Raw genomic sequence first — 25,089 nt, forward strand, 5'->3', positions numbered from 1 at the left:
TTAATATTTAAGAAAAAAAACTAAAACATTTAAATCGCATTTGAGGTGTTTGGGGTGACCCGTCTGCATAAGATTTCACAAGTAAAAACCAAACCACGAGGTCACAAGAAAGGGCCCCAGAGGTCAGAGGAGATTGCATCAGAACACAGATCTCTCCAAGGCTGCAGAAACCCTTTTGCATCAGTGAAGTTTCACAAGAGCACAGTGCTTTCTTTTTTTTTTTACATACTTTGCATGTGTGCATGCGTGTGTGCGCACAATATTTATGTGAATTAGGACATATAATCCGGGATTTATTTCCCAAACCCTACTGTCTTTTTTCTGAGCCAGATCTCAAATTACTGTTTTAGCTGTAAACAACTTCCCATGTTGAAATGATAAACACGGATATGAGACACGATGTAGGCTGATATCCAGTATAAAGCTGGGGATAAACTTGCTTTGTCAGAGGGTATTAGAGAGGCGAAAGGTGGATGCAAAAAAGAAAGCGTTGCGAACTCGTTCTTCTTCAGCAGTTAAACATAATAAGCTCTAAAATAGCAGTCGGCTACATTCTACATCTCGTCCACAAGTTGTTGCATAATTTGTTTCGATCATCGGAATAAGCTTCCTTGGGATCATTTGTTTTTCTATCCTACAATTTCAAATAAAATTAATTTATAATATTTGGAATGATTCCCTTTGCCACTACGTCAACCTTTTGCGTCCCTCGTAGGCTCGTGATGCCCGGGTGGGGTACCTCATCAGGATGCGCGCGCACGGCGTGCAGGTGGGCGGTGTCAAGCGGCGCGCGACGGTTGAGCGGAGGGTCTGTGCGGATGTTTGGATGTAGCGCCGTTTTTCACCACAACTGTGTGATTTATGTCAAGCTCTGACAAGAAATTACCCAAATATTAATAGTAGTAACAGCGGTAGTCGCAACAATTCAAGCGGCACGATGAGCAAAGTGCAAGGCGGAATGAAATGTGTGAAATATCTGCTTTTCGTATTCAATTTCATCTTTTGGGTAAGTCGGTATTTTTATGCAGTCGGCGCAGTTTCTTTATGTCCTTTTATTCATTTCTTCATCTTCATCTTTTGCAATATTGCATCTGTTCATGTTTAGATGATCGCAAAAGGTCACGATTGCATGATCCCAGACGGCGCTTTGTTGTTCTCTACTGTTTACATTCTCTTAAAAATCTGTACGTCTTTTGCATTTACTTATAATTTTAAATACATGTTTACGGTTCAGCTTCCTCAACCTGAAGTTTTTCTCCCGCATCCAAAGTACAGGCTATTGTGATTCTCAGCTGTGGCTGCCTCGTGTCAGTCCTGCTTGATGGATTCACCTATTAACTCTTGATAATTTAATGAGGAAAATCCATTTAGAATTGTCTGTATGATGCATGTAGCCAGTGATGGAGCGTGACTAACAGCAGCCAGCAGAGTGCTGCTCCTCCTTTAACAGTTTTCACATGTTCTTCAAACATTGGCTATTGTTCAGTGACATTAATGTTATCAATCTGAGGATATAAATGTCCTTTACATTTAGAGTTCATTTCCTAATGGGGCACAATGCTGTGTTCTGGTATGTTTGGGGACATAAATTTCCCCCCCCCCCCCCTTGCAACTTATTATTTCCTTCGACTCCAGTAACGTTATCTTAGTTAGCAGTCCTTTTGAGACAGAGCCCCCTGCTGGGCATTTGTAGTACAAGCGATAGCCTCGATAAAAATGGCTGCCCTGCGATTTCACGTCTGCAGAAAAACGAAAAAAAGCGATTAAAATATCGTGTGGCAATCCCATTAGCTTGGAGTCAAAAGTTCTATCAGTCAATCACAGAAAATGTAATGAATGTGATAATCAATGGACTGCAGATCATGCATTTTGATTTCCCCATTTTTTTTTGTTTAATATGAGTTTTAGTAATTGCATTATCCTTCTTGTGTCAAAGAAAGCTACTCAGAGCGTATTAGGACCTGTTACCTGTTATGTACTTGTATAATTGAAATCATTGCCCTTTTCATTATAAAAGCTCATTTCACCATTATATAGTCATTGTTTACAACTAAACAAGTGCATCTAAATGGATTTAAATGGGTGGATTGACTTGTGTACTCGTGTAAGATGACCAGTTTGTTCAGACTGGTACAGTGGTGTCTTTGTTTGGGGGGTTTCAGAATGGAAAGCAGAGCTGTTGTGATCCCAGCCAAAAGGGCTGCATAGCTGTCATTTTGGGATCTGGTGCCAAACAATCAGCCAATGGAAGTGTGAGTTACATCACCGAGGCCCTGTGAGGCTGGCACAGACAGAGACTGAAAGACAAAATGAGAGTTGCTACTGCTTTGGTGCTATTTCACTTTTTTTTAATGGTTCACATGGTAGTCTGAAAATAGTTCAGCCAGTTGCGACCAACCGTTCGCTCTTGTAGGATCTGTTAGACAGTTTTAAACCACCAGTCGCTCAGCAAGTGAATGAATTAACATTTCTGGCAGACGTTGAAAACAGGCATTGAGCTTTAAGAGCCACTGTAGTGACAACACTAAACAAGAGCAGTGTAGAATCTTAATCATTTGGAAAAAAGCAAAAGATGGGACCATCCCAGCAATTCATGTGGTCACACACTCTGGCCCATCAATTAATTTCAACGAGCATAATTGTGAGCTCAATAAGAATGATTTGAGGACCACTTTTTCAGCTGTCTGGCCTGCTGGTATTGGCTGTGGGGCTCTGGCTCAGGTTCGATCCAGGAACGGTGGAGCTGTTGGCAGGTGATGGCGCCCCAGAAACCTTCTTCATCGGTGCGTATACTCACGGCGACATTACCGTTACAAATAATGGGTAATTGTTAAACATTGTTGGTCATGTTGAAAACATATGTATATCACATGGAGTTTGCCATTAGTGGCTGTGCTCATGGTTTACAAATATTGAACTGTTTTTCCTTCGAATGAAATGATAAAAGACCATCAGAAGAGGTGCTTTATGACAAATGGAGCCAAACCTCCAGCTGATTAATGAGCAACAAGATCTCAACACCTGAGTAGCTTTAATGAGTGACAAATGAGGAGCTATATTGCACTAATTGAAACAAAACAATATATGATGATGTAAAAAAGGCCACACAAACACTATTCAGTGTGTCACAGTGTTGCAGGCAACATAGTCACCCGCCCCCCACCCCCCACACATACACGCTGCGTAGGAGCAGATGATTAGAATGAGGGCCATTCTTGTGACTCCTATTTAGACCATGACCTAAAATGATGACTTCACTTCATCAGCTGCTTGCTGTGCTGTCATGGACCCGGCTCCTCCCTGAGAACAGGAGTTCAAGTGGGGCAGGTGGGAGGAGATGACAACCTGAAGAGTCAAAACAAAACACATAGTTCATGCTGGCACTTAGACATGTGGATTCAGCTGAATTGTGGTTTAGGGCCATACAGTTTCCTACATTTTAAAAAGTGGGTTTTCCTCCATGCTGTATGTAGTTCAGCTTGAAAACACTAGAAATAGGAATAAGGACAGTAGCACCACATGTCTATGATTCAGAAAGAGGAGAAATGACAAAATTACCCTCATTAATCTCTCTTATAACAGAAAATGCTGCCAAAACTACACAAATCTTTGGCAAAAATGTCAGTTCCACCCTTATTAACACAAATTAATTAAATTTGCAGAAAATATGTTCTATCGTTTTACACCCTGTAAGTGTTGATCTGTCCTGGAGCATCATGCAAACAGCTTCATGTATAGTGGTTTAATTTATTTCTAAGAAACTCTCAGGGAATCTCCTTTCTGACTGTCAGTGTAGCCATGGCAACAAACTAACCTTAGTGACCTTCCTGCATTCGCTGTTCCATTATTGCCAGCGTGTATTAAACAGAAGCAAGATTAAACAGAATGTGATGCCATAACAAGGTAAAGTGAAAGGATTCCCTGTGGACAGGTCCCTTTTCTTTCTGGTACCCTTGTCGCTCTGCTGCGCCAAGCATGTAAACAGAGATTAGTAAATTCATGGATGTTCTGAGGAACTGAAAAGATACGCTCCAGCTGATAAGGTTTTATAGAGGTGGGAGTAATTTACCTAAATAAAATAATATGACTGTGTCCTTCCAACAGTCTCTGTTGTCTCTAAAAACAAGACTCCTTATTCCAATAATCACATACGATTTAAAAAAAAACCTGGAGGTTTTAAGGATATAGTGAAGAGGCACATCACTTAAATTTCAAAACTTTCTCTTCACTACACATTAGATTTCTCTCTCTACTCCCAACACGCTTCACCTTTGGCCCAACACTCGAAAAACAACAGCCTGCAACCCTCGTGTGGGTTAATTAAATTGTTGCTGTGGCTGCAGTCTGTGTCACTGATTAGACTCCAAGCATGACCCTCAGAGAGTGTCCCGGTATATGGTTACACTTCACTGCAGCGGAGGCTGGGAGTACACGGGGGAGGTGACGACATCCAGGCTTAGTTCAGTTGTACTAAAATTTGATTTGCCAGCTTAGCGGATGCCATCTGGCTTTTTTTTTTACCCCTACTTACCCCACAGGACTGTTTATGGCCTTTGAGTGATTGGAAATAACATTAACATATCTATAACATACCTAATTTCCCATTCGAGTCCATTAGCTTTCTGAGTTTTTCTGAGATTTGTAGATAAGAAGCATTCATCCAGCTTCTTTGATTTGTCCAACTACTGAGACGAGACAGATGGTCAATGAACATATTTAGGTTCAGCAGATTCTGGACTCGCTCAGTGAAAGCACTGATCTATCCTTTTGATTGATGAATTCATGTGTGCTATTGATTTAGATTATTTCTACACCAGTTCCAAGATAACATTATAGGTCAAGCTATTTGAATAGTTCCAATCTAAATAAATAAATACATTGCTTATTTCTGTTTTACTCCTGCATTTTAACACGGAACGGAGGAGTATAATCAAATAAATAAGGATAGAATGTAGGAGCTGATTGTCACTGGCTTTCCACCTACACTTTACTGCTGCTAAATAAACACACCAACTTTCCTTTTCTTTTCTTTTTTTTAAATCAAGCTTGCCTCAATAAAATCTTGGATTATGCTGCCACCCAATGGCCGAGAAGAGAACTGCAGCAATGTGACGCACTACTATCAGATAACCCACTGATAAGCTGTGCAACTACTCTTTTCTCAGCTGTGTACATACTTCTCGGTGCGGGAGGCCTGATGATGGTTGTTGGCTTCTTTGGCTGTTTCGGGGCCATGCGTGAATCTCAATGTCTGCTTGCATCGGTAAACGGAAACATGCAAACACAATCAGTCCCTTTTTTAACACACTGTTAACTCTTAATTATTATATTTCCTCTTTGTTCTGCAGTTCTTTGCTTGCCTCCTGATAATATTTGGAGCAGAGATTGTGGCTGGTGTGTTTGGATTTATAAACAAAGAGCAGGTATCTTACTTAATTATTTTTGTTGTCATCTAAATTTATTTGGACTAATTCTCAACTTTTGCCATTATCAGATTGTGGAAGATGTTCAAAGCTTTTACAGCAACTCTCTCACTGATGCCTCCAGTTCCAATTACACTGCAATTACATACATCTACCATAAGACGGTAAGGTTTGACTTCAACTTCCTGTCTTCTGTAGATACCCCATAATGGTCTTAGGTTATGTGTTTGTTTGTCTTTTTACAGCTAAACTGTTGTGGGGGCTCGACTTCCGAAAAGTCCAGCGTACTTTGTGCAGAAGTTCCTGAGGATACAAAGGTAGAACCTTACATGCTATGACAACATATGTCCACATGGTGACAGTATATAGTTGTCTATAACAAGTGGCAATTTTGTATGTAACTTAAATAATTTGTACTCTGAGCAGAATTTGTTGGGAAAAGTATAAAAGTTTATAAAATTCTTATTATTTGTTTGTGTATTTCAGGATTGTTTTACTGCAATCACGGACTTTTTCAATGAGAGGCTTCATATTATTGGATACATTGGCATTGGTGTTGCAGGAGTGATGGTGATGATTTGTAAATACATAGATTATTTAGGGCTTCAAAACAAAACAGTTTGAAATTGTTTAAAAATTTCTGTTTTTTGATATTATAGATCATAGGAATGATCTTCAGCATGGTTCTGTGCTGTGCCATCAGGAACAACAGGGAAGTCATATAAACGGTGAGTTGACCTCATCATATACCCAACCAGCCAACCTGACATATATATTTGTCTCCTGCATATGAAGCTACAGTACATTGTCTCCTGACAGACATGGCCGATGTGATCGGGAGGATTTCAACAGATCCAAGCGGCCCGTGGACATCTCAACTCCTCCAGTTCAATTCTGGATGCAACTTTTTCACTCCTGTGTTTTAACATATATTTCATTGGCTGCTCAGTGGACCACCAAATCATCAACACTTCCCAAGATTTGACACAGAAGGAACGTTTCTGTAAATACGGACATCTGATTTTATGCATATGCTGTTAACATTATTTATCATGCGTTTTCTAGCCAATGTAGTGTTATTCATAGGTAATATGCTGTTCTTATATTGTGAGCCTAAATGTTTGGAGGACTGGTTTACCTTTGGAAAATAACTGAATACATACAGCACTTAGTTTTAGATAGATTTACTTTGATTCCCAAAACTAGGAAATTAAATTTGGATGTAGAGCACAAAATGTAATTTTTGAAAAGGTCTGATGATAAACTGCAATGTTGTAAAAAAAAAAAAAAAAAAAAGAATCTGCAAAGTCCTTCACAGTGCCAGATCTCTCCAGGGCATTAGTCAACTGTAATAGTGGGCTTAGTGTGAGTGAACTACTGTGGATGGAAATGTTAGTGTATCAGTAAAATGTGAAAAATAATTCAGTTCATACATTCTTGTTAACCACAATAAAAAAACAGGTGCTTTTATTGAGGTGTGACCATTTTCTATCTAGCAACTGAAATGTGAGCTGCAACATATTTCATGACTGGTTCCTTGTATTTTTGTACCCAAGATAACCAAAAAAAACAAAACAAAAATCTAATTCAGTCAATTTTAATGCATATTGGATTTGTCCAAACATCCACCACAAACAGAGTATGCAAGAATCACGTAGCAAGAATGGATTCATCTTTTCTCCTCAAGTGATGCCACTCTGTATCCTTAAGGCATAAACAAACAAATTTTACATACGCATTGATAAGGTATAAATACCATGTGAACAAACATAATGTGCATGAATGCATATCAAGTTTTGCAGATAGTAACAACACGTACACTCGGACTATCCGACAATGAAAGACCTAAACACGACAGGACCGTGTTGATTTTTTTTCAAATGTATGGTCCCCTGCTAGTAAGAAGAGTCACGATCAAAATATAGACCACGTTGTTAACGGCATATTTCAGTATAAAATGTAAGAAAATGCAACAATGGGCCCTATTTAATTCTGCTCTGCTGCCTTTGCTCTAAACCGAATGTTAATTTTCTTTAAATGGACAAGGAGAAAAGACAAGCAGAAGTCTTTAGCTGGAGTACAAGAAAAAACACTTTTGTAAATGTAAATAGTAAGGTCAAAACAAATATAGGTCAGTCTTGTTAATGGAATTGAATGCCTTCCCTCATAGAGGGGAAACAGAAAAGGACTCTTTGGGTCAAAGAAAGTATAACACTGCAATTCCCGCCCCCTGATCCAGTACATCAGCTTCAAGTGCAATCATGGCACGTAACCATTAGAAGGGATCAGAAAAGTGCAACTTAGCCGTCAGATCATGCAGGAGATACAAATCTAGGGTCCTTGTAATTGGATGGTAAATAGCTGCCGCCTATTTCTGTTGAACCGCCTACACATGGAGGCTCTCTGAATAGCAAGCCTACCGGCCCATGTGCTCATACCGACAGAAGGCTGAGTGGCGAGTTGTCCATGATGTATTCGCCAATGCCCACAAAGTACATAACCTGTGCAATGCCGAAGAGTGGAGCGATGACAAGAGCGCGACAACCAGCACCCTTTAGGAAGGCAGTAGGTCCCTCTTTCCGCAATATTTTACTGTGAAGGAAAAAGAAATAGGCTTGTTTATGCAGGCTTACACATTCAAAAAGTAAATGGATAACTGATATTGAAAAATTGTCTCACGTCACACAGTCAACGACTCCACTGTAAGTCTCCTCACCGGATCCTTTGTTCAAAGACTGCAGCCTCGTCTTCACCACTAGGGGGCAACAGACTCATTAACAATGGGGTTTTTTTTAAATCAATATTGGAATTATACGCTTCACAGTGTGTCCAACACTCACCATCACAGGGGTTCACGGCCACAGCAGCAGTCGATCCTGCTACACAGCCTGAGAGGAAAGCCCAGTAGAAGGGAGAGGACTCCCCAGGACTAGGTTTGCCCATTTGGTTCAGGTTAGCAAACAATGGGAAGTAGACAACCGAGAAGGGGACATCCCTGACAGACAAAGATTGAAATAAACAAACAATGTTTAAAAATAGATAGATAGATGTGCAAAAATTAAATTAGATGAGAAGTTTAGCAAGTGAAGAAGGAAGGACTTCCATTTACCTCATCAGAGTTGCGCCCAGACCTTTGTAAAGACCTGAAACGCCCTGAGTTTGGAGGAGCTGCCGTGCAATCTGGATGGCAGATGCAGCTCTGGGCACTGCAACTACTGCACCGGAGTTGTAGGAACGACTCAACATGGCGTTGGTGACCACAAGCTTTGTGGACGACATCTTGACTGGCCTTTGCTGCTGTGCAGCTGTGATCAGACAAACAACCATCATTTATACAGTGTCAAAGTGATGGGGATTTATATTACGGTAAATAGCTGTAAAGAGTAAATTCTTACCAAGTCTGCCTGCATCCTGTAGCTGGATCTTAAGCATTTCCATAGGGGTGGTGATAACAACCTGGCACATGCCTGCACCACACCCTGCCAACATCTCTTTGAACACTGTCAGACTCTTTCTGTTAACAGACACACAGATCCATTGAGTGAAACTAAGACAACTGACAATTTTTGCCTTTCCCCCTGTGGTGGTATGCCTTCGTACCCGTCCTTTGCAAGCTGATGCCTAAAAAAGTCATTTGCCGCCAACTTGATTGCCTTCTCAGGGGTGACCAAAGTGAGATTCACAGCTGCACCTGAGCAAAAAGAAGACAAAATATTAGAAATAAAGTCACAATAAAACCTAAAACAGCACAACACTTTATTAGCATTACAACAGCACAATGTATCAACTGCATTCTATAACACAGAATTTATTGTACTGTACACAATTTTAAGTAGCTTAAGTTAAGAGTATTAGTTCCATTACACAAAGATTATAGGAGCAAAGTGGGAAACTGAAACAGAGAATGAGGCAATAAAGTAGGAAGGAAATGAAAAAACAGAAGGGGCAGGCATTGGGTCTCTGAAACACAGTTAGCATACGATGAGGAAAAAATAAGACCTACACAGTGTGGAGTAAACTATGAGAAAATAAAACATCCATTTAACGGCTCCAAGGAGTTCATGACATTAATGACAAGAACAAAAGACATGAAGACATGTTAGTGAAGCGGTGAACCCAATTCCCCTACATGCACTGTGTGTTCACAGACTTTGAGAATCCTGGTCTAAGAATAAAATTTTAAACTTTTAAAGTCTGCAGAGACACAGTTGCAAGTGTGGAAAATGAGGACCCATGACAAGTCAGAAAGGACAGTGGGAAAGACAGTCCAAGAGTTCTTAATCCAGTAACAATAGATTGCAAACAAAAACCTGTGCCTATAGCTTTAAGTAGAGCAATATTGTAAGAACCATTAATGATTTGCCTCCAGCGTGGCTGCGCCTTATCGGCTAGCCTTCAATATCCCAGGGGGGACCCATGTCTGTAATATGAAAAACACAGATGCAAACAAACGGCATTCCTCACAAGCAGAGACCCAGGCTAAAGGTCTCGATTTTCTTTATGCACAACTATCACCACAAGATTTCATTTTTACATTTCTGTATTACATTTATCTTACAATTACATACATGCATTTTACCTATGCTGTATGAATGGTGTTAAAATAGTAATGCTGTTTTCACCTTATTACATGTAAAACTATATTTGTGTAAAGACAGCAACTCATTCACACAGTTTACATCTAAAGATTCAGTAATTTAAGAAACTCAGTTGGCATCAGTAATCACTGTGGTAGTCACTGGTCAGGCTCACCATGTCTGTATATTGTCCTACACTAGCTTTAAAAATGAAGTTTTGTGTTATCTTACCCCTGTACATTCCAAAGTAACCTTCTGATCGAACGGTTTTGACAAGGCAGTCCATCCTATAAAAAAAAGTGAGATTTTACCAAGTGAGACTGTAAAATTCAAAGTAAATAACCTTCAGGAGAAATATTCTTGTGAAAGGTAACAATGACTCAGGCTAAGTGGCAAAATGATTGATTAAAAAAAAAATTAGTATATTGTTGTTTCACACAGACATGACTCCCAAGTCTGGTCATGCAGATGAAACGTATAGCAAAAGCCAGGAAATGTCCTTATCTTAGAAGAATTTTCACGATTATTAGTCATCAACATTCTAGTATGTACTGGTGCTAAATGCCAACATCCATCTGGATGCTCTGTATGAGTCACAGTATGAATAAACAAACAGCAAATAGTTTCAGGGCATCTTAACATAAGACCAGTATAATCCACCCATACATTAGTGTTGCTACATAGAAACCGATTTACAAAAACACTTACATGCTCTTGTAGACCATCTGACCCCGTCTCTGATTTTGCAACCTGGTTTTGGCCAAGTCAATGGGGAAGACACATGTAACACCAACAATGCCAGCGATTCCTCCATTAATGAGTTTGGCTGGGAGGCTGAACAAACAAATGCAAATGTATGACAAACAGTCACTGCCAAAAGGGAATACAGTAACTATGCTTTCATTTCTGCAGAACAAGAACAACAAGTAAATGAGAAGAGATTCAAAATTACCTAATTTGATGCTGAGACATGGTTTTCTTGGAAGTTGGAAGATGTAAACGTTCTGGGGTCGATGCACTGAGAAGACTGGAGAGAGAAAATGTAGCCAAAGATGAGATGTTCACACTCTCACGAACATACAGTAGAGAGAGATTAGCCGGTTCACTTAAATAGATACACACTTGGTCACGAGACCAAGGATCCCCCCGGTGTGGGGGACTGCGAACATGGAGGGGGAGGGGCCATAACACACATACCGGAATAACCATATAAGGACATATAGGCCGTCAATACATTCTGGATAACGTTGTCCCGTAACGTTTTAATGTTGTACAATTATATTTGTAAATTCATTCTCAACGTAGGATATGTCTCGTTGAACTAAACAAATAGATTATTACGATTTACAGTAATTAATTTAGGAAAAAAATTGAGAATTTTCTTGTGGATGAGAGAAATATTACTTCACAGCAGGTCAGTAGTTGTACCAAAGCAGATATTCTCATTTCCATACATAGTAGTTTAGGAGCGTTACCGAGACCATTCAGAGAAAAACCCACGTCAAAAATACGCACAATTCCAAGAAACTTAATGTTTTCAAAAGTACCCACAATTTCTTTAAAAAAATCTTTCAAGTAACTCACCAAATATAAATATTCTTTTATTCTTACAGAAACTTGAATCTTGAATCCAGTGAGGTCAAGCTCTATCCGCTGCAATGACTTACGTGTGCTAAAATACCGCTGAAGAAAAGGCTGGAAATTTCCATTGACTTCTGTAAGGGTGAAAGTGGGCGGGGCTGGTCAAATTACAGCCAATCACCGTTTAATCGTATACTTAGCGCTGATTGGCCGAAAGCGCACCAACGGAAGCGAGACTAACCAGATAAACGAAACGATCGACATATCGGTGCCATCGGTGTTAACTGAATATGAATAAGAGACATATGGCAACCCCCCCCCCCAAAAAAAAAAACCTGAAGCAAGTCTAACACATTACTAACTGAAGCAAAATCTGATAAAACACCGAGAACCCATTTGAGATGTACAAGCTCACCAACTTTGAGCTATTTTGTCCCTGGCCACTATTGTAAAGACTGAGACAGCTGAACCTGTTAAAACATGCTGCAACAACAATAGATGAAATTACTGTAATGCAAACTGTGTTGAAACTCTCTTGCCTGGAAATGTGAAGTTTCAATGGGCCGACACAGCGGCCTAATTGCATTATACCACACTTGATGATTTTAACAAAATCGGCATTATCATGATAGCCTTTTTCATGAAAACACTTTTGCAGTTTCACAAGGGCTGATATAAGTAAAGAGCTTTGGCAACACACATTACACAAACTTTTTATATTAAAAAATGTTGTTTTAAATTATCATTGTTCTTTGTAATTTTATATGTTGTCACCAGATGCATGTTATACTAATCTATTTCTATGTTGAGGGAACAATGATCCCACCTTTTTTGTTTTATTTATATTTTTCTTACTCTGAAATTGTAATGTAACAGTGGTCTCATTGTTGGATTAGAGCAGTAGCCACCAAAGGAAACTGCGCAGGTTCAGTTTAGCCTTCTAGATGCATTTTGACAGTGTTCTACTGTTCCAGTCCAACATAAATGGTAAGCCTGCATAAAAAAAACTACAAAGCTTGTTAACCTAGGCTGGAACAGAGGTCTGTGATGAATAAGTTCAAATTTAAAATTCATTAAACGTTATTTTGTAACCACATGAGACTTTTGAGCATCAATTCACTATAAAGAACATATATAAATTATCTGCTTATCAGCAGTTCAGTGCATTTTTTTACTTGAGAAAGGTCTGTAATTTATTCTGAACTCTTGAACTTTCTGAACAATGCAGGACAGACAGGATTGTCTAGTTTACATCAGGAATAAAGAAAATTATTAATTTTACAGGCTGTTAGGGCAGACAAAGCTTCCAGTGCTAAAAATAAAATACCTAGCCTTACAGCTCCAGTATCAATGAGACTGTATAACAGAGCCAGGCAAAATGATCTCTGCTGGAAGCAGCTTTGAGTACACTGAGCTTATTCAACTACCGGCACATGGTAATTACTTATGCAAGCCAGATAAACATACATTCATCCAGTTTCGTTGTGTAAGCCAAGAAAATCTTAACAAAATCCAGATAATTTCCAAAAGTGATGTAAATTTTCCCAGGCTGGAAAACAGGCTGTTTAAGAAGGAATGGAGCAGGCGCACCCATGGCTGGCCATGTGTCCTTGACTTTCAACATTTTCATTTAAAGAGTAAAATATCAATTCAGTACATTAATCTTTATAAACTATTTATGGACTAGACACTGAACAAATATATAAATGCAACACTTGTTTTTGCGCCCATTTTCATGAGCTGAACTAAAAAACACTAAGACTTTTTTTCTATGCACAAAAGGCCTACCTAAGGTACTTCTCTTTTCTATCTGTCCAGTGAGCACTTCTCCACCACACACCAATATCATTATTCCACAGGTGCTTTAGGCTGCCCACAAGAAAAGGCCACTCTGAGGTTTGGTTCACATGGAAACGGAGCCAAATTTGCTTTGAAGTTTTCTGTAAACGTGGCGCTTTCTTAAGAATTGTGCTTTTGCAGACAAAGCCGCTGAAACACTGTAATACATACAATCTTCCTATGGGTGGGGCAGTGGCACATTCAGACGAATTAAACAAAAGAGAGAAGAAGAAATAGAGCATGCGTATAACTCTTGATATAAAAAAACACAAAAGTATGAAAACAGTTGAGAGAATTTATTTTTGGAACTCCAACTAAATTTATTCAAACTGCACATTCTCAGGATTGAAGTGATAGAATGGAATATCGCAGATATTTTAAGAGAGCTTACTTAATATACAAAGTACACAGGATTATACAATCAAATTTTTTTTCAAAAGCTAATTAAATCAGATATAATGTGTACATTGCATACCCTGATAGAATAGGTTGCATAATTTTTTACATTCAGGGTTACAACTTGTCACTAAACAGAATCAGAAACAAACCATAGACACAAGATCACATTGGTCATGGTGGGGTCAGCATATGTTCTAGGCATGAGTCAAGAAAGTTGTGTAGAGGTGTACACGCATAAATTGCAAGACACTGGTTCTGTGTGAACAAAAATAAAAGCTTTTGTGGCATACTCCTACTCCCATCTCCAGCGGCTCCTCTGCAATGGATGTGTGAAGTTGCTGGATATTGCCAGGGACTGGGACTCGATGTATACAGTCAATCCAGGTTCCCAAACATGCTCAGTGGGAGACATGTGTGCGACTGGCTATGCAAAAAATTGGCTGTTTTCAGCTTTCAGGAATTGTGTGCAGATCCTTGCAACAAGGGGCCGGGCATTGCGCAACAATGGGTGTCGGGAATCATGACAGTGTCTCTTTGTATCCAAAATGCTATCAATAAAAAGCACCTGTCTTTGTTGTCCATGACCTGTACATACCATCCGCAATGTTGACATCAGCAAACAGCTCACCCATATGACACCACATTCATGCTGTCTTCTTTCTGCCCCGCCTTTTAAAGTGAAAAACAGGATTCTTCCGTGAAGAGAATGCCTTTCCCTAGTGCCAGACCCTATTAAATGTGAACACTTGCCCGCCCAATAACCGATAACTGTAGTCCTATCAAGACCCCAATGAGAATGGTGAGCATTGAGCTGAGCTTCCCAGAGATGGTTTCTGACCATTTGCACAGAAATTCTTTGGTCATGTTAAACCGATTGTTGCAGCAGTTGTCCCCATGGCTGGACTCATACAATCCTAATGGTGAAGCTGCGGTCCTGGGCTGCTGTGGTTACATGTGATCTGTGGTTGTGAAGCTGGTAGTTGCCGCTGCCAAATTTAGAGATGGCTTACGGAACAGAAATGAGTAATTAATTCATGGGCAACAGCTCAGGTGGACATTTCTGCATGAAAATGTCCTCAAAAATTGATCCATCTGTGGATTTGGGCTGTGTGATAAAACTGCACATTTTAGAGTGGCCTTTTATTGTTAGACTTAGACTAGACTTTATTGATCCTTTGGGATGACTCCCTCAGGAAATTATTTATTTATTTATTTATTTCAGACTTGGCAGCCTGTCCAATAATCATGATGACTAATGAACATCTTGGTATGGTGGGTAGATTATCTCGGCAAGTGCTCACTAACACAGTTTTAGACAGGTTTGTGAACAATAGAAAATCAACGATCTCTGAGACAGAGGTTTGAGTCTGTCTGATTAGCAGGATCTGGGATAGACTATTGGTGAGAATGCATTGACAAGCCAATGGGTTTTGTTTTATTCAAAACTGAGGTTGAGGAAGACACTCAAGGGTGCACTTACAGGAAAGTAAGAAGACTGTAGTCTTGAGTTTAAATGAAAACAGTACAGACTAGTAGTAAAGATTGAGTTTAGCTGATAGAGAACAATACAATGCAGTACGGATGTAAGACAAGGTTACATAATAATGTTACAATAGGTTGCTTTATGATCAAAGCACCAGATCTTGATTCTTGGACAATCAAGGGTCAAAGTCTCTCCGATGCTTTGATAATCATATCACTGTTTGATCCCATCACCGCTGAGAGGCTGGGCAGGTTCTGAGCCTCTCATACGGCATGGTAGGACCTTGACCAACACAACCAGCTTCCTGCTGTTGCTGTAAAGTTTACTGAACATTCCTTTTTACTCTTTCTGCCCATCATTTTTTATAGATGTATTTCATTTATACCATACTCATACACTTAATCTGTGCTCATTTGTCATATTTATCAAAATCTTTATTCTAATGCAATAGTCAAATAGGATAGTCTAAAACACTGGAATGTATGAAATATAGCAGAACAAAATGAACCAAATCTTCAATAAAACAAAATAGATTTAATGTTGCCGTATTTAGTGTTTTGTGTTTTTTGAGAAAAAAAAATATACAAGTTGGACTTTTCTTCTGAAGTACTGAGACCTTAGATAGAAAGATTTGTAGAAATACAAAACAACTTGAACTCAAAATGAATTGTTTGTGTACCACACTGGAATTTGTCCTTAGAGTGCTGACAGAAACAGAGTTCCATACTGGTTTATGTGTTGGGGTATTGTATTAGAGTTTTCAAAACTGTGTGGCAACGTCAGCTATATAATTCATTGTGTGCTGTCATTCAGATAAGTCTCATGTGATATGAGCAGAACCATACACACAGTGGCCTGTTTGCCTTTGCAGTTCTGAAACAAGACAGAAACAAGCAAACAAAACGAAAAAAATGTGTACGCACAAAATACTTAATAAATATCAAAGCATATGCATAAAGCAAATATGTCACATGCTGCACTGTCAAGTTCTATTCCTGTTTTGACATTACCAAGCTGTAGAATGTTCACTCTTGTCTATAAAGTTTGATATTTTGTCATAGAATGATGATTTGTTGAGCATTCACCATGCCATGGCAACAAGCAGTTGCTGTGGACGTGTGGGGGATGTTGCATTTTTCCTGCCGAAGGTGTCTGCTGTGCAAACATTCCACTCACCACGCCCGGTGCACTGTCAGCTCTTCCGACGCTTTTAATCCTGCTTTCGCTTATTACGGTAACTGAAATGTCCCGCAACACGAGGAGCCGTCGAGTCGAAATGGTGAAACATTTATACCTGACAGATAAAGCTTCAATAATTATCATGCTGTAATATCCCAAATTCAGAAATTTAATAACTAATGTGACACAGACGCACATGCCAGACCACACTCTGCTATTAATAGCTGCACTGTGGAACACCCTGGCCTTGTGTTTGTTGTGGGTAAACAGAGATAAGGTAAGCTACAGATTAAATCAAAGTCAGAGAGCTATTTAGAGATGTCCATTTAATTATAAGAATCACAGATTAAAAGTAAATCTGGAAGTGACACACAATCACGATCACGCAGTTTCCGATAGGTCATTTAAAAACCCTTTAGCAAGAGGATTGTTGTAGTCAGAAGGAGATCATGTAGTTGCTCTGGCCTGAAAATAAGGACAGATCTCTGAATGGTTTGGTACACCTGGCTCCATCCATGCTGGCCCGATGTGCACAACTCGTTCTTTCAGTCCTGCAGGCACCGCAGTGGCAGCTGAGAGCCACTGGGTAAGTGAAGGTAGGATTGGCCTGGATGGAACAGCCCGGGCAATATGGCTGTACGGTATTCCACCTTGTCATAGGTACAGCCTCTCTGGACAAGGAAGCCGTGGTCCAAGTATTCCCTCATGTTGCTGTCCTGTTCACCACATGCAGCAAACACCAGTAAACAGTAACACATATTTTAGTTTAATCATCCTACCATTGTAACGGTAATGCCAATCATTCTGAATCCATTGTCCCCTGACTGTACATACCCTGGAGTAGCAGAATCCCATACAGATGGTAGTGTTGATCGCCACACAGAACTCGCCTCTGGCCTCTCCACGTATAGGGTAAAGTCGGTGGCAAACACTGGGAACAGCAGGGCTGAAAGAGCAAAAAAAGAGCCAACAAGGAAAAGCTGTCGCATCCATGATTACTTTCCAATTATATGAGACCTAGAGGGCAAAGAAAGAATAGGACATTTAGGATGACAGATTTTTCGACATGGACACATGTTGCTTGACCAACCTGCAGGAGAAATCCTGAGCCTGTGGACCTGATGATGCTGAGTCTGAACGTGTCTGTTGCTCAGTATTTATGCGTCCACTATACATGACCAATGGTTATCTTCCATCTGTGATTAAAGCAAACTTTAGTCCATTATGTCAATTACCTGAATTACTTTAATTATTAATTCACAGGAGATTTTGTCCAATAATCCACTCTGATCCTGACCAACCTCGTCTAAGCTCAATTCTTTCCACTAGAGGTCACAAAACGGCAAAAAACAAAAACAACTACGACGTCAGAAAAACAAAGAAACTAAAAAGAAATACATTACTTAGCAGTGAATTTACAAGTGAGGAAAGTGAAGGTTCATAAACATAAGGTTCACAAACGTTGTGACCATACTGCAAAACACAACAACTGCACCAGTCAGCAGTTAATGTTCAAGCTGCTGCTGTCTGAGTACGGAACATTCAGAGAAAACCCCCGAGCAGTATAGGTATGTCTCACTTCCTGTCACTCATCAAGTGCAGCAGCAGACTTAAGCCTGAAGCCTTTTATTCCACACCAGGATCTCAAATGACTGGACACACCAGAGTGTTCCGTCACTGGGTTGTTTTATCTCCAGCATCCACACATTGACTTGTGAAATCCCTGAGAGGTCCAGGACAACTTTCTTCTTTGTCAGAACAATCTGTGAGACTTAGTTAGTTTGTATATCTAAGGGAAGCAAGTTATTGTGTGTAATACACATGCCTCAAGGTAGGAGTGAGTAAAACCACAGCAGCATTAAAAAGGAGTAAATGCAATAGAAGTTCAATGTCCATTTCAGCACCTCTTTCAATATTTGAAGCGCTAAACTCATCTTTGCAAACATTAACTTTTAATACAATTTCACATTAACTTTGAATTTTCCAAGAATGCCCCAAGTCAGCCAATTAGATTACAATGATGGCAATCATGCAGAATATACAAGATGTTCCTGTTGTTTTATAGTGTGGCTCACCAGAAACACCAACATACGTATTACTGGAATGAGAACCAAAGATGTGCTTAGTAAACAAAATGAATCATGTTTGATTGAAGATATGATGCACCCAACAGTACCATTTTCCTCACATTAGTACTTATAAAGATGTATCCTGATGTTTTATATCATTTCATAAGAAAGGAAGAAGCAGAAACCAAAGGAGGGTGTCAGAATAACACAAACCTCAGACACAACACAATCTCCACCTCCCTTCTTTAATCACTGCAAATATGACGTTAGTTTGTGTGTCCTTGATGGATCATTAACTACAGAAAACGAATCTTTATAGTCTGCGGAAAGCATCTGAGGCTCCACAATCTCACAAGGAGATGTTGACGAGTCTCATTCATCACTTGGAGGGAACATGCGAGGACCAAAGCTGTGAATTCTTTTGAAGATTTCTTTTTTTTTTTTTTGAATGAGGATCGATCTGAGTGCAGCTGATTCAAATGTCCTCAACAGCGGAGCACAGCGATTCAATTTCACCTGCCTCTGCTGAAGATTTCAGGACAATTTCAAGAGAAAAGCTTTAAATGACATAACAGGCATTCATTTCTAACAGAATACAATTTTTTAAAAGGGACCAGGAAGTGACGGGAACAGGAGGAAACATGGTTGGGACAGAGGCCACATTCTCTGTGTGGGGATTATGTGGTTTTTGTAGGGATCATTTTGCTGGCAGCAGGACTCGGCCTCTTCAGGCCCTCCGAGGCCGCAGGGACACCAGCAGGGCTGAATTTTTACTGGTGGGGCGGCAGATGACTGCCGTGCCAGTTGCCATGTCACTCACAGCCAGCTTCATGTCAGGCATCACGGTCATCGGCACACCGGCTGAGGCTTACCGGTTTGGAGCCGCGTTCTGGCTCTTTGGCTTCTCATACGCCATCATGTCCGCCATCACCGCTGAGATTTTCGTGCCACTCTTCTACAGACTTGCAATCACCAGTGCTTATGAGGTATGAAAAAAAAATCAAAGACTGTAAATTATTATAGTGGTCCAAAGTCTGCCTGACAGGTGCACCTTTACAATCTCAGATCAATAAAGCTCAGCAAAGGTAATTTATCTGGAGAAAAACATGGCCGGTTTAACAAACATCGCAACTTATGAAGATGCTATTTTAATAAACAAACCCTGTTAATGTGCTGTACAAGAAGCAACAAAAGGGTCAGCTTTCAATAACAAAGTAAACTTAACCATGTTTCCTATTTTTCTTCCTTGCACTTCCCTAATTGAGTTTACTTTTTAATCCCAGTACCTTGAGAGGCGCTACAGTCGGCCCATTCGATTACTTTGGGACATCAATGTACATCATACAGACGGTAAATAATGCATTGTCCTGCCTTCGTATAGTAGAGAGACATCTGGCTTTTCAGCTTTTGACTTAATGTAAAAGTGCACAAGTGACACAAACACCCATATTAATATGAATCTTAGGATTGTTGTGTTTCCACTTAATCAACTAATGGAGGCATCTGTTCTCAGGCTCTGTACACTGGCTTGGTCATCTATGCTCCCGCTCTTGCACTAAATCAGGGTAAGCCTTTTCCTCTGAAAATCTGCACTATTGCATTTTCATCCCCCAGACACAATAATCTTCAAATATATTGTTTTGTCTTATATATTGTTTTGTTCTTAGTCACAGGACTTAATCTTTGGGGAGTGTTGGTGGCTACAGGCGCGGGTGTGCATCATCTACTGCACTTTGGTTAGTACCACATGTGAGCGGTATTGAATAAATACTTGAAATACCCCAACACCAATTCAAAGCCTCAGGCTTTCTGCAGTTAAATAAAAATGGACCCTTTTGTGGATTTGTTTCAGGGCGGACTGAAAGCCGTCATCTGGACGGATGTGCTCAGATGGTAATCATGCTCGCTGGATTTGTTGCTGTCATAGGTCGCGGAGCTGTTCTGCAAGGAGGCCTGACAAATATTTGGGAAGATGCACGGCGGGGCGGACGTCTCGAGGCATTTGAGTAAGTATATCGACAACATTTGTTTTAGCTGGTGTTGTTAGACTTGCACAAATTGCTACCATGGATATCCTTTCTAAGATATTGTGATATTTCTTTTCAATTTTTGCCACAGTTTTGACCCAAATCCTCTTAAAGCGACACACCTTCTGGACAATTACAGTGGGTGGCAGCATAATGTGGGTGTCAATCTATTCCATTAATCAGTCCCAGGTGCAGCGCTACAATCTCCTGCAAAACCCTGGGTCATTGCCAAATTGTGAGTATTCCTGCAACTCTGCACTGATTCTTCATCTGCACACACTGATGAGTCTTTTATTGTTATCTATCCAGGTCTTTGTACCTAAACATGGTTGGGCTTGTGGATCACTGTGAGCCTGGCTATGTTTTCTGGCCTCACCATGTTCTCCATTTACAAGAACTGCGACCCACTAGGAAACGGCGATGTTAGCACCTCCGATGGGGTAGGACGTGCTGCAGCTTTTCAGTCTGTGTCTTTATAGTGTCGACATCTCTTGTATGGATGTAGCAAACACTGTCTGTTGCCAGCTGCTGCCTTACCTTGTGATGGACATTCTGGCAATTTACCCGGGAGTCCCTGGCTTGTTTGTGGCCGCTGCATACAGCGGCACCCTGAGGTGAGGCACCTGCACATTTTCCTGACATTTCTCATGAATTCCTTGCCGACGGAAAGTGTAGTGCACAACGCGCTTCAGATGGTGGCATGTGAATTGTGGTTTGTGTTGATTTCTGTTTAGTTAACTTAACTGTGCTGCTGATAACAGGGCTTCTCATTGTTATTCTTAGAATCCTGGAAATGCTACCCGAAGTACCTGAAGCAGATCTTATCTGTTATCTAATCTGCTGATGTATAATAGTGTTTTATGACTAATAACTTCCTTTTTACAGCACGGTGTCTTCAAGCATTAATGCCCTGGTCGCTGTCACTGTGGAGGACTTGTTGTTCCATTATGTAAAAACCTCACCGACAAACAGGTGGCATGGATGAACATGGGGCTGAGTAAGTTTAAAAACTATTCAAAGAAGTGCAATAAATAATTACATTTTGGCCATGGAACTTGGGCAAATCACCACATAATATGGCCCACATGATAATGTTCATCTCAGTTTTCTAAGGTTCCACTGTCAGTGCAATATGATCTGTGGTAAATGACACCCAAATGACACAGAAGGGCAGAAATCCATATTTATATAAGGAAGAATTTACATTAATATTGATCACTGTTTGGATGAATGTATGTGGAATTATGGCTTTGTCCCAAGGACAAGATATATTTACTGATTATATAAATACATTTGTTAACTGCTTCAAAATGGACACGGATGACATGCTTGTTTTCTACACATATAACAAATATTTGTACTTTTTGGAGTAGTCAGTAGCAAATCATCCACAATACCCTTTTCTGTCCTCTCAAATACTCTGGTTCACTCCTTTCTATAATTTACTTGTGTATTCTTCGGATGAATGAACTGAAAAGCATTTCTCTGCTACTTTTTTTGATTGTGTCTGGAATGTTTTTTTAATCTGCTTGTGTTTGAAATGTTTTTTGATTTGATTTGATATGGCTGTGTTTTGATGCTGTAAATCATGTCGATCTGGATGTCTTACAGGTGTTTTCTTTGGGGCCTTGTGCATCGGCATGGCCGGAGTAGCTTCAATGATGGAAGCGTTTTACAGGTAAAGAGACATTTTTTCTGTACTACAGCACCACCAGGTGGTAATGTTTAGAATTACAGTTGTTTGACGTTATAAATGTTTTTTATATTCAGGCAGCTCTGTCCATATTTGGCATATCAGTGGGCCACTTCTTGGTCTTTACCTATTAGGAATGCTATTTCGCACATCAAACTCAATAGTGAGTATATTCTATCACCAGAATAGCGAATAAACACAGAAAAAAGTCACACACTCCAGGAAGGATTTCACTGTCAGGGTTATTTTCCAGGGGAGCGCTTACGGGTATGATCATTGGCCTGGCGTTGACTTTGTGGGGTGGGGATTGGTGGTCAGCTCTACCCCCCAACTTCTGAAATGACAAATCCTCTGCCACTCACCACTGCGGGCTGCACCACGCCAAACTACACCACGCCAGTGCCGTCGACCAGCCCCGTGACTCTGACCCAGCCGTCCAAGTAAGTTACTAAGAAGAGAGGGGTCTCATAGAGTGTGGTGCTAAAATGTCCATTGCAAAAGAACCAGCAAACTCCATACCTCAGAGTAAACCAGTTTTATTTATAACTTATTGCTGTTATTAAATGTAGGCTCTTCTTCTTTTGGCTCTTCTCTTCAGGGGTCACCACAGCGAATCACCTCTTCTCTCACACCATTTACCTTCATGTCTTTCTCACATCCATGAACCTCATCTTTGGTCTTTCTCCAGGCCTCCTGCTTGGCAGTTTGAAACTCAGCATCCTTCACAATCAGCACCCTTCTACCAATATATTCGCTATCTCTCCTCTGGACATGTCTGAACCATCTCAGTCTGGTCTCTCTGACTTTATCTCCAAAGCATCTAGCATGTGCTGTCCTTCTGATACACTCATTCCTGATCCTATCCATCCTGATCACTCCAAAGAGAACCTCAGCATCTTTATCTCTGCTACCTCCAGCTCTGCCTCCTGTCTTTTCTTCAGTGGCACCTGCCTCTAGAGACCAACCAACATCCTTGGTCTTACCACAGTTTTGTACATGTTTTCCTTTCATTTTAGCTGAAACTCTTCTTTCCCAATCACACCTAACCACTTTTCTCCACCCGTTACAGCCTGCCTATAAACGCTTCTTCACCTCTTTTCCACACTCTTCCACACTGTTGACCTTAAGTACTTAAAATCCTCCACTATCTTTACTGTATGTCTTCTCCCTGTAACCTCACTCTTCCACTTGGGTCCCTCCCTCATTCACGCACATATACTACTTGCTGTAGCTAACCTTCATTCCTCTCCTTTTCAGATCAAACTTCCAACCCTCTAACTTCTCCTCCACCTGTTCCCTGCTCTCACTACACATCGCAATGTCATCTGCAAACATCATAGTCCATGGGGATTCCTGTCTAACTGTTATTAATGTAGACATTCTGGTTAAATCCCAATCAAAAAATGGACTACACTAAAATGACGAAGGTGGCCATGAGTTGCCCGCAGTATTGAGGGAGACATGATCATGGTGGAGTAATTAGGAGAGTGACTGATTTCCTGTGTCCATCAGTTACAGGCCTGATCTGGCTGACTCCTGGTACTCGCTGTCCTATCTTTACCTTGCTGTCTTTGGCACGCTGATCACCATTGTCTGCTGGGTGAGCATCGTCACTGGTGAGTCACTAGCAATTGCTTTTGCCTCCTAAATGTCTCTTTTTGTGAGTTATGTGTGCAATAAAATGCATTGGGTATGCTGCCCTCTTCTTTTTAGGCGGCTGCAAGCAAGAAAAACTCAGCTCCGATCTGTTTGTGAGGAGAGAGAAGCGACATGATCTGCTTCCGATGGTGCAGGAAATCAGAGGTAAGAGATGGACCCTGCTGTCAGACCTGGTGCCAGTGAAAATAAGAGTAATCAGGAATGCCTTTCTGAATGATCTCCGCAGGCATCAGACGTCAGAGAAAAGGACTCGCCTGAGTTTTGTGTGGGAACAGACAACCCAGCGTTCACAGAGCTCAAAGATGCTGAAGCAGTCACCCATTTCTAAAGCTACCCTTTAAGTTCAAGCAGTTTGGTTTTCCAGATTTGCCGACTGATCAGCCACATCGGTAATAAACCACTGACAGGCCAAATGGATTGAAATATTGTCATTTGCAATGTGTGGATGGGCCCAAACAGCCAAAGAATCTAGCGCTGAGGCTCCCCGTTCTGGTGCCCCAGGACTCCCACTATGTCCCCAGTCCAGAAGCTGGGAAGTTTTCTTTTTAACTGTGCAAATAGCAAACTACTGAGTTGTTTTGTTGCCACTGTGCTGATTCTATTTACAGCAATAATTGTTATTCTTCATGTGTGTGTTTTAACTGTAAATGATGTTTTTGGACCATGACAATAGTGATATAGTGATAGAGCTCTGACAGAAAAGCTACATTTAAGAAATGATTTAAGTTAAACTTCCACATCCTGCATAGTTATGTTCAAAATTGATGCCAAAGCAGTGAAAAAACATGCTAGTATTCGAAGGTTTCATAGTTAGTATCCTGCAGTAAAAGTAGCTCATCAGAAAAGCAATAAGGAAGAAATAATTTGAATTAGAAATGCACACAAGGTCATTATAACTTTAAATTTATTTAATTACTTGCATTTATTTTCTACTTTGGAGCTGCTGAACAACTGCTCCTTTTTTTAACGGTTGTTCATGTTTTTCATACTTCAGAGAGTAACAGCGTCTTATAACAAAGATGTGCAATTTTGAGTGGATTATTTCTAATAAAAACTTAAAGTTTTAACAATGTTGGCCGAATGCACAGAGACAAGCATATTGGTGTAAAAATTAACTATGTGTGGACAGATTGTGGGTGGTGCCAAGTAACAGATTTACT

General features: G+C 40.3%; 4 protein-coding genes across 5 annotated transcripts; 2 read left to right on the plus strand and 2 right to left on the minus strand.

The window, feature by feature from the left end:
* Positions 1-756: 756 nt before the first annotated feature.
* On the plus strand, positions 757-6,826 carry LOC101076598 (tetraspanin-2). Of its 2 annotated transcripts, none has more exons than XM_029826297.1 (9): positions 757-1,006; positions 2,681-2,783; positions 5,046-5,263; positions 5,349-5,423; positions 5,495-5,587; positions 5,669-5,740; positions 5,910-5,993; positions 6,083-6,151; positions 6,243-6,826. In XM_029826297.1, exons 1-8 carry the CDS (start codon positions 938-940, stop codon positions 6,146-6,148), a joined length of 780 nt encoding a protein of 259 aa, XP_029682157.1. In that variant the 5' UTR covers positions 757-937; the 3' UTR covers positions 6,149-6,151; positions 6,243-6,826. The 2 variants fall into 2 exon arrangements, with proteins under 2 accessions (XP_029682157.1, XP_003973125.2); XM_003973076.3 differs by having other exon boundaries at positions 761-1,006; positions 5,166-5,263.
* A 178-nt stretch (positions 6,827-7,004) lies between these two features.
* Positions 7,005-11,741, minus strand: slc25a55a (solute carrier family 25 member 55a). The gene is made up of 10 exons (XM_003973077.3): positions 11,585-11,741; positions 10,953-11,027; positions 10,709-10,834; positions 10,232-10,287; positions 9,024-9,114; positions 8,819-8,937; positions 8,533-8,728; positions 8,264-8,418; positions 8,103-8,178; positions 7,005-8,015 (listed from the first exon to the last, which is right to left on the minus strand). The coding sequence occupies exons 2-10, from the start codon at positions 10,970-10,972 to the stop codon at positions 7,856-7,858; spliced, it is 999 nt and encodes a 332-aa protein (XP_003973126.1). The 5' UTR covers positions 10,973-11,027; positions 11,585-11,741; the 3' UTR covers positions 7,005-7,855.
* A 5,052-nt stretch (positions 11,742-16,793) lies between these two features.
* On the minus strand, positions 16,794-17,474 carry tshba (thyroid stimulating hormone subunit beta a). The gene is given in 5 exon segments (XM_003973115.2): positions 16,794-17,106; positions 17,108-17,197; positions 17,316-17,371; positions 17,374-17,414; positions 17,416-17,474. Coding segments are annotated over 5 exon segments (435 nt in total). The 3' UTR covers positions 16,794-16,917.
* Positions 17,475-19,184: 1,710 nt separating this feature from the next.
* On the plus strand, positions 19,185-24,264 carry slc5a8l (solute carrier family 5 member 8, like). Its single transcript, NM_001280038.1, is given in 31 exon segments — positions 19,185-19,222; positions 19,224-19,276; positions 19,279-19,536; positions 19,834-19,872; positions 19,874-19,900; positions 20,064-20,115; positions 20,218-20,262; positions 20,264-20,286; positions 20,403-20,435; positions 20,438-20,556; positions 20,669-20,689; positions 20,691-20,779; positions 20,781-20,803; positions 20,805-20,812; positions 20,887-20,910; positions 20,912-21,017; positions 21,103-21,191; positions 21,463-21,511; positions 21,514-21,574; positions 22,189-22,240; positions 22,243-22,255; positions 22,348-22,368; positions 22,371-22,433; positions 22,525-22,570; positions 22,572-22,710; positions 23,783-23,861; positions 23,864-23,870; positions 23,872-23,886; positions 23,984-24,033; positions 24,035-24,073; positions 24,156-24,264. Coding segments are annotated over 31 exon segments (1,776 nt in total). The 5' UTR covers positions 19,185-19,191; the 3' UTR covers positions 24,258-24,264.
* Positions 24,265-25,089: the final 825 nt, after the last annotated feature.

Source organism: Takifugu rubripes, chromosome 19 (assembly GCF_901000725.2).
Source record: "Takifugu rubripes chromosome 19, fTakRub1.2, whole genome shotgun sequence".
NCBI lineage: Eukaryota > Metazoa > Chordata > Actinopteri > Tetraodontiformes > Tetraodontidae > Takifugu > Takifugu rubripes.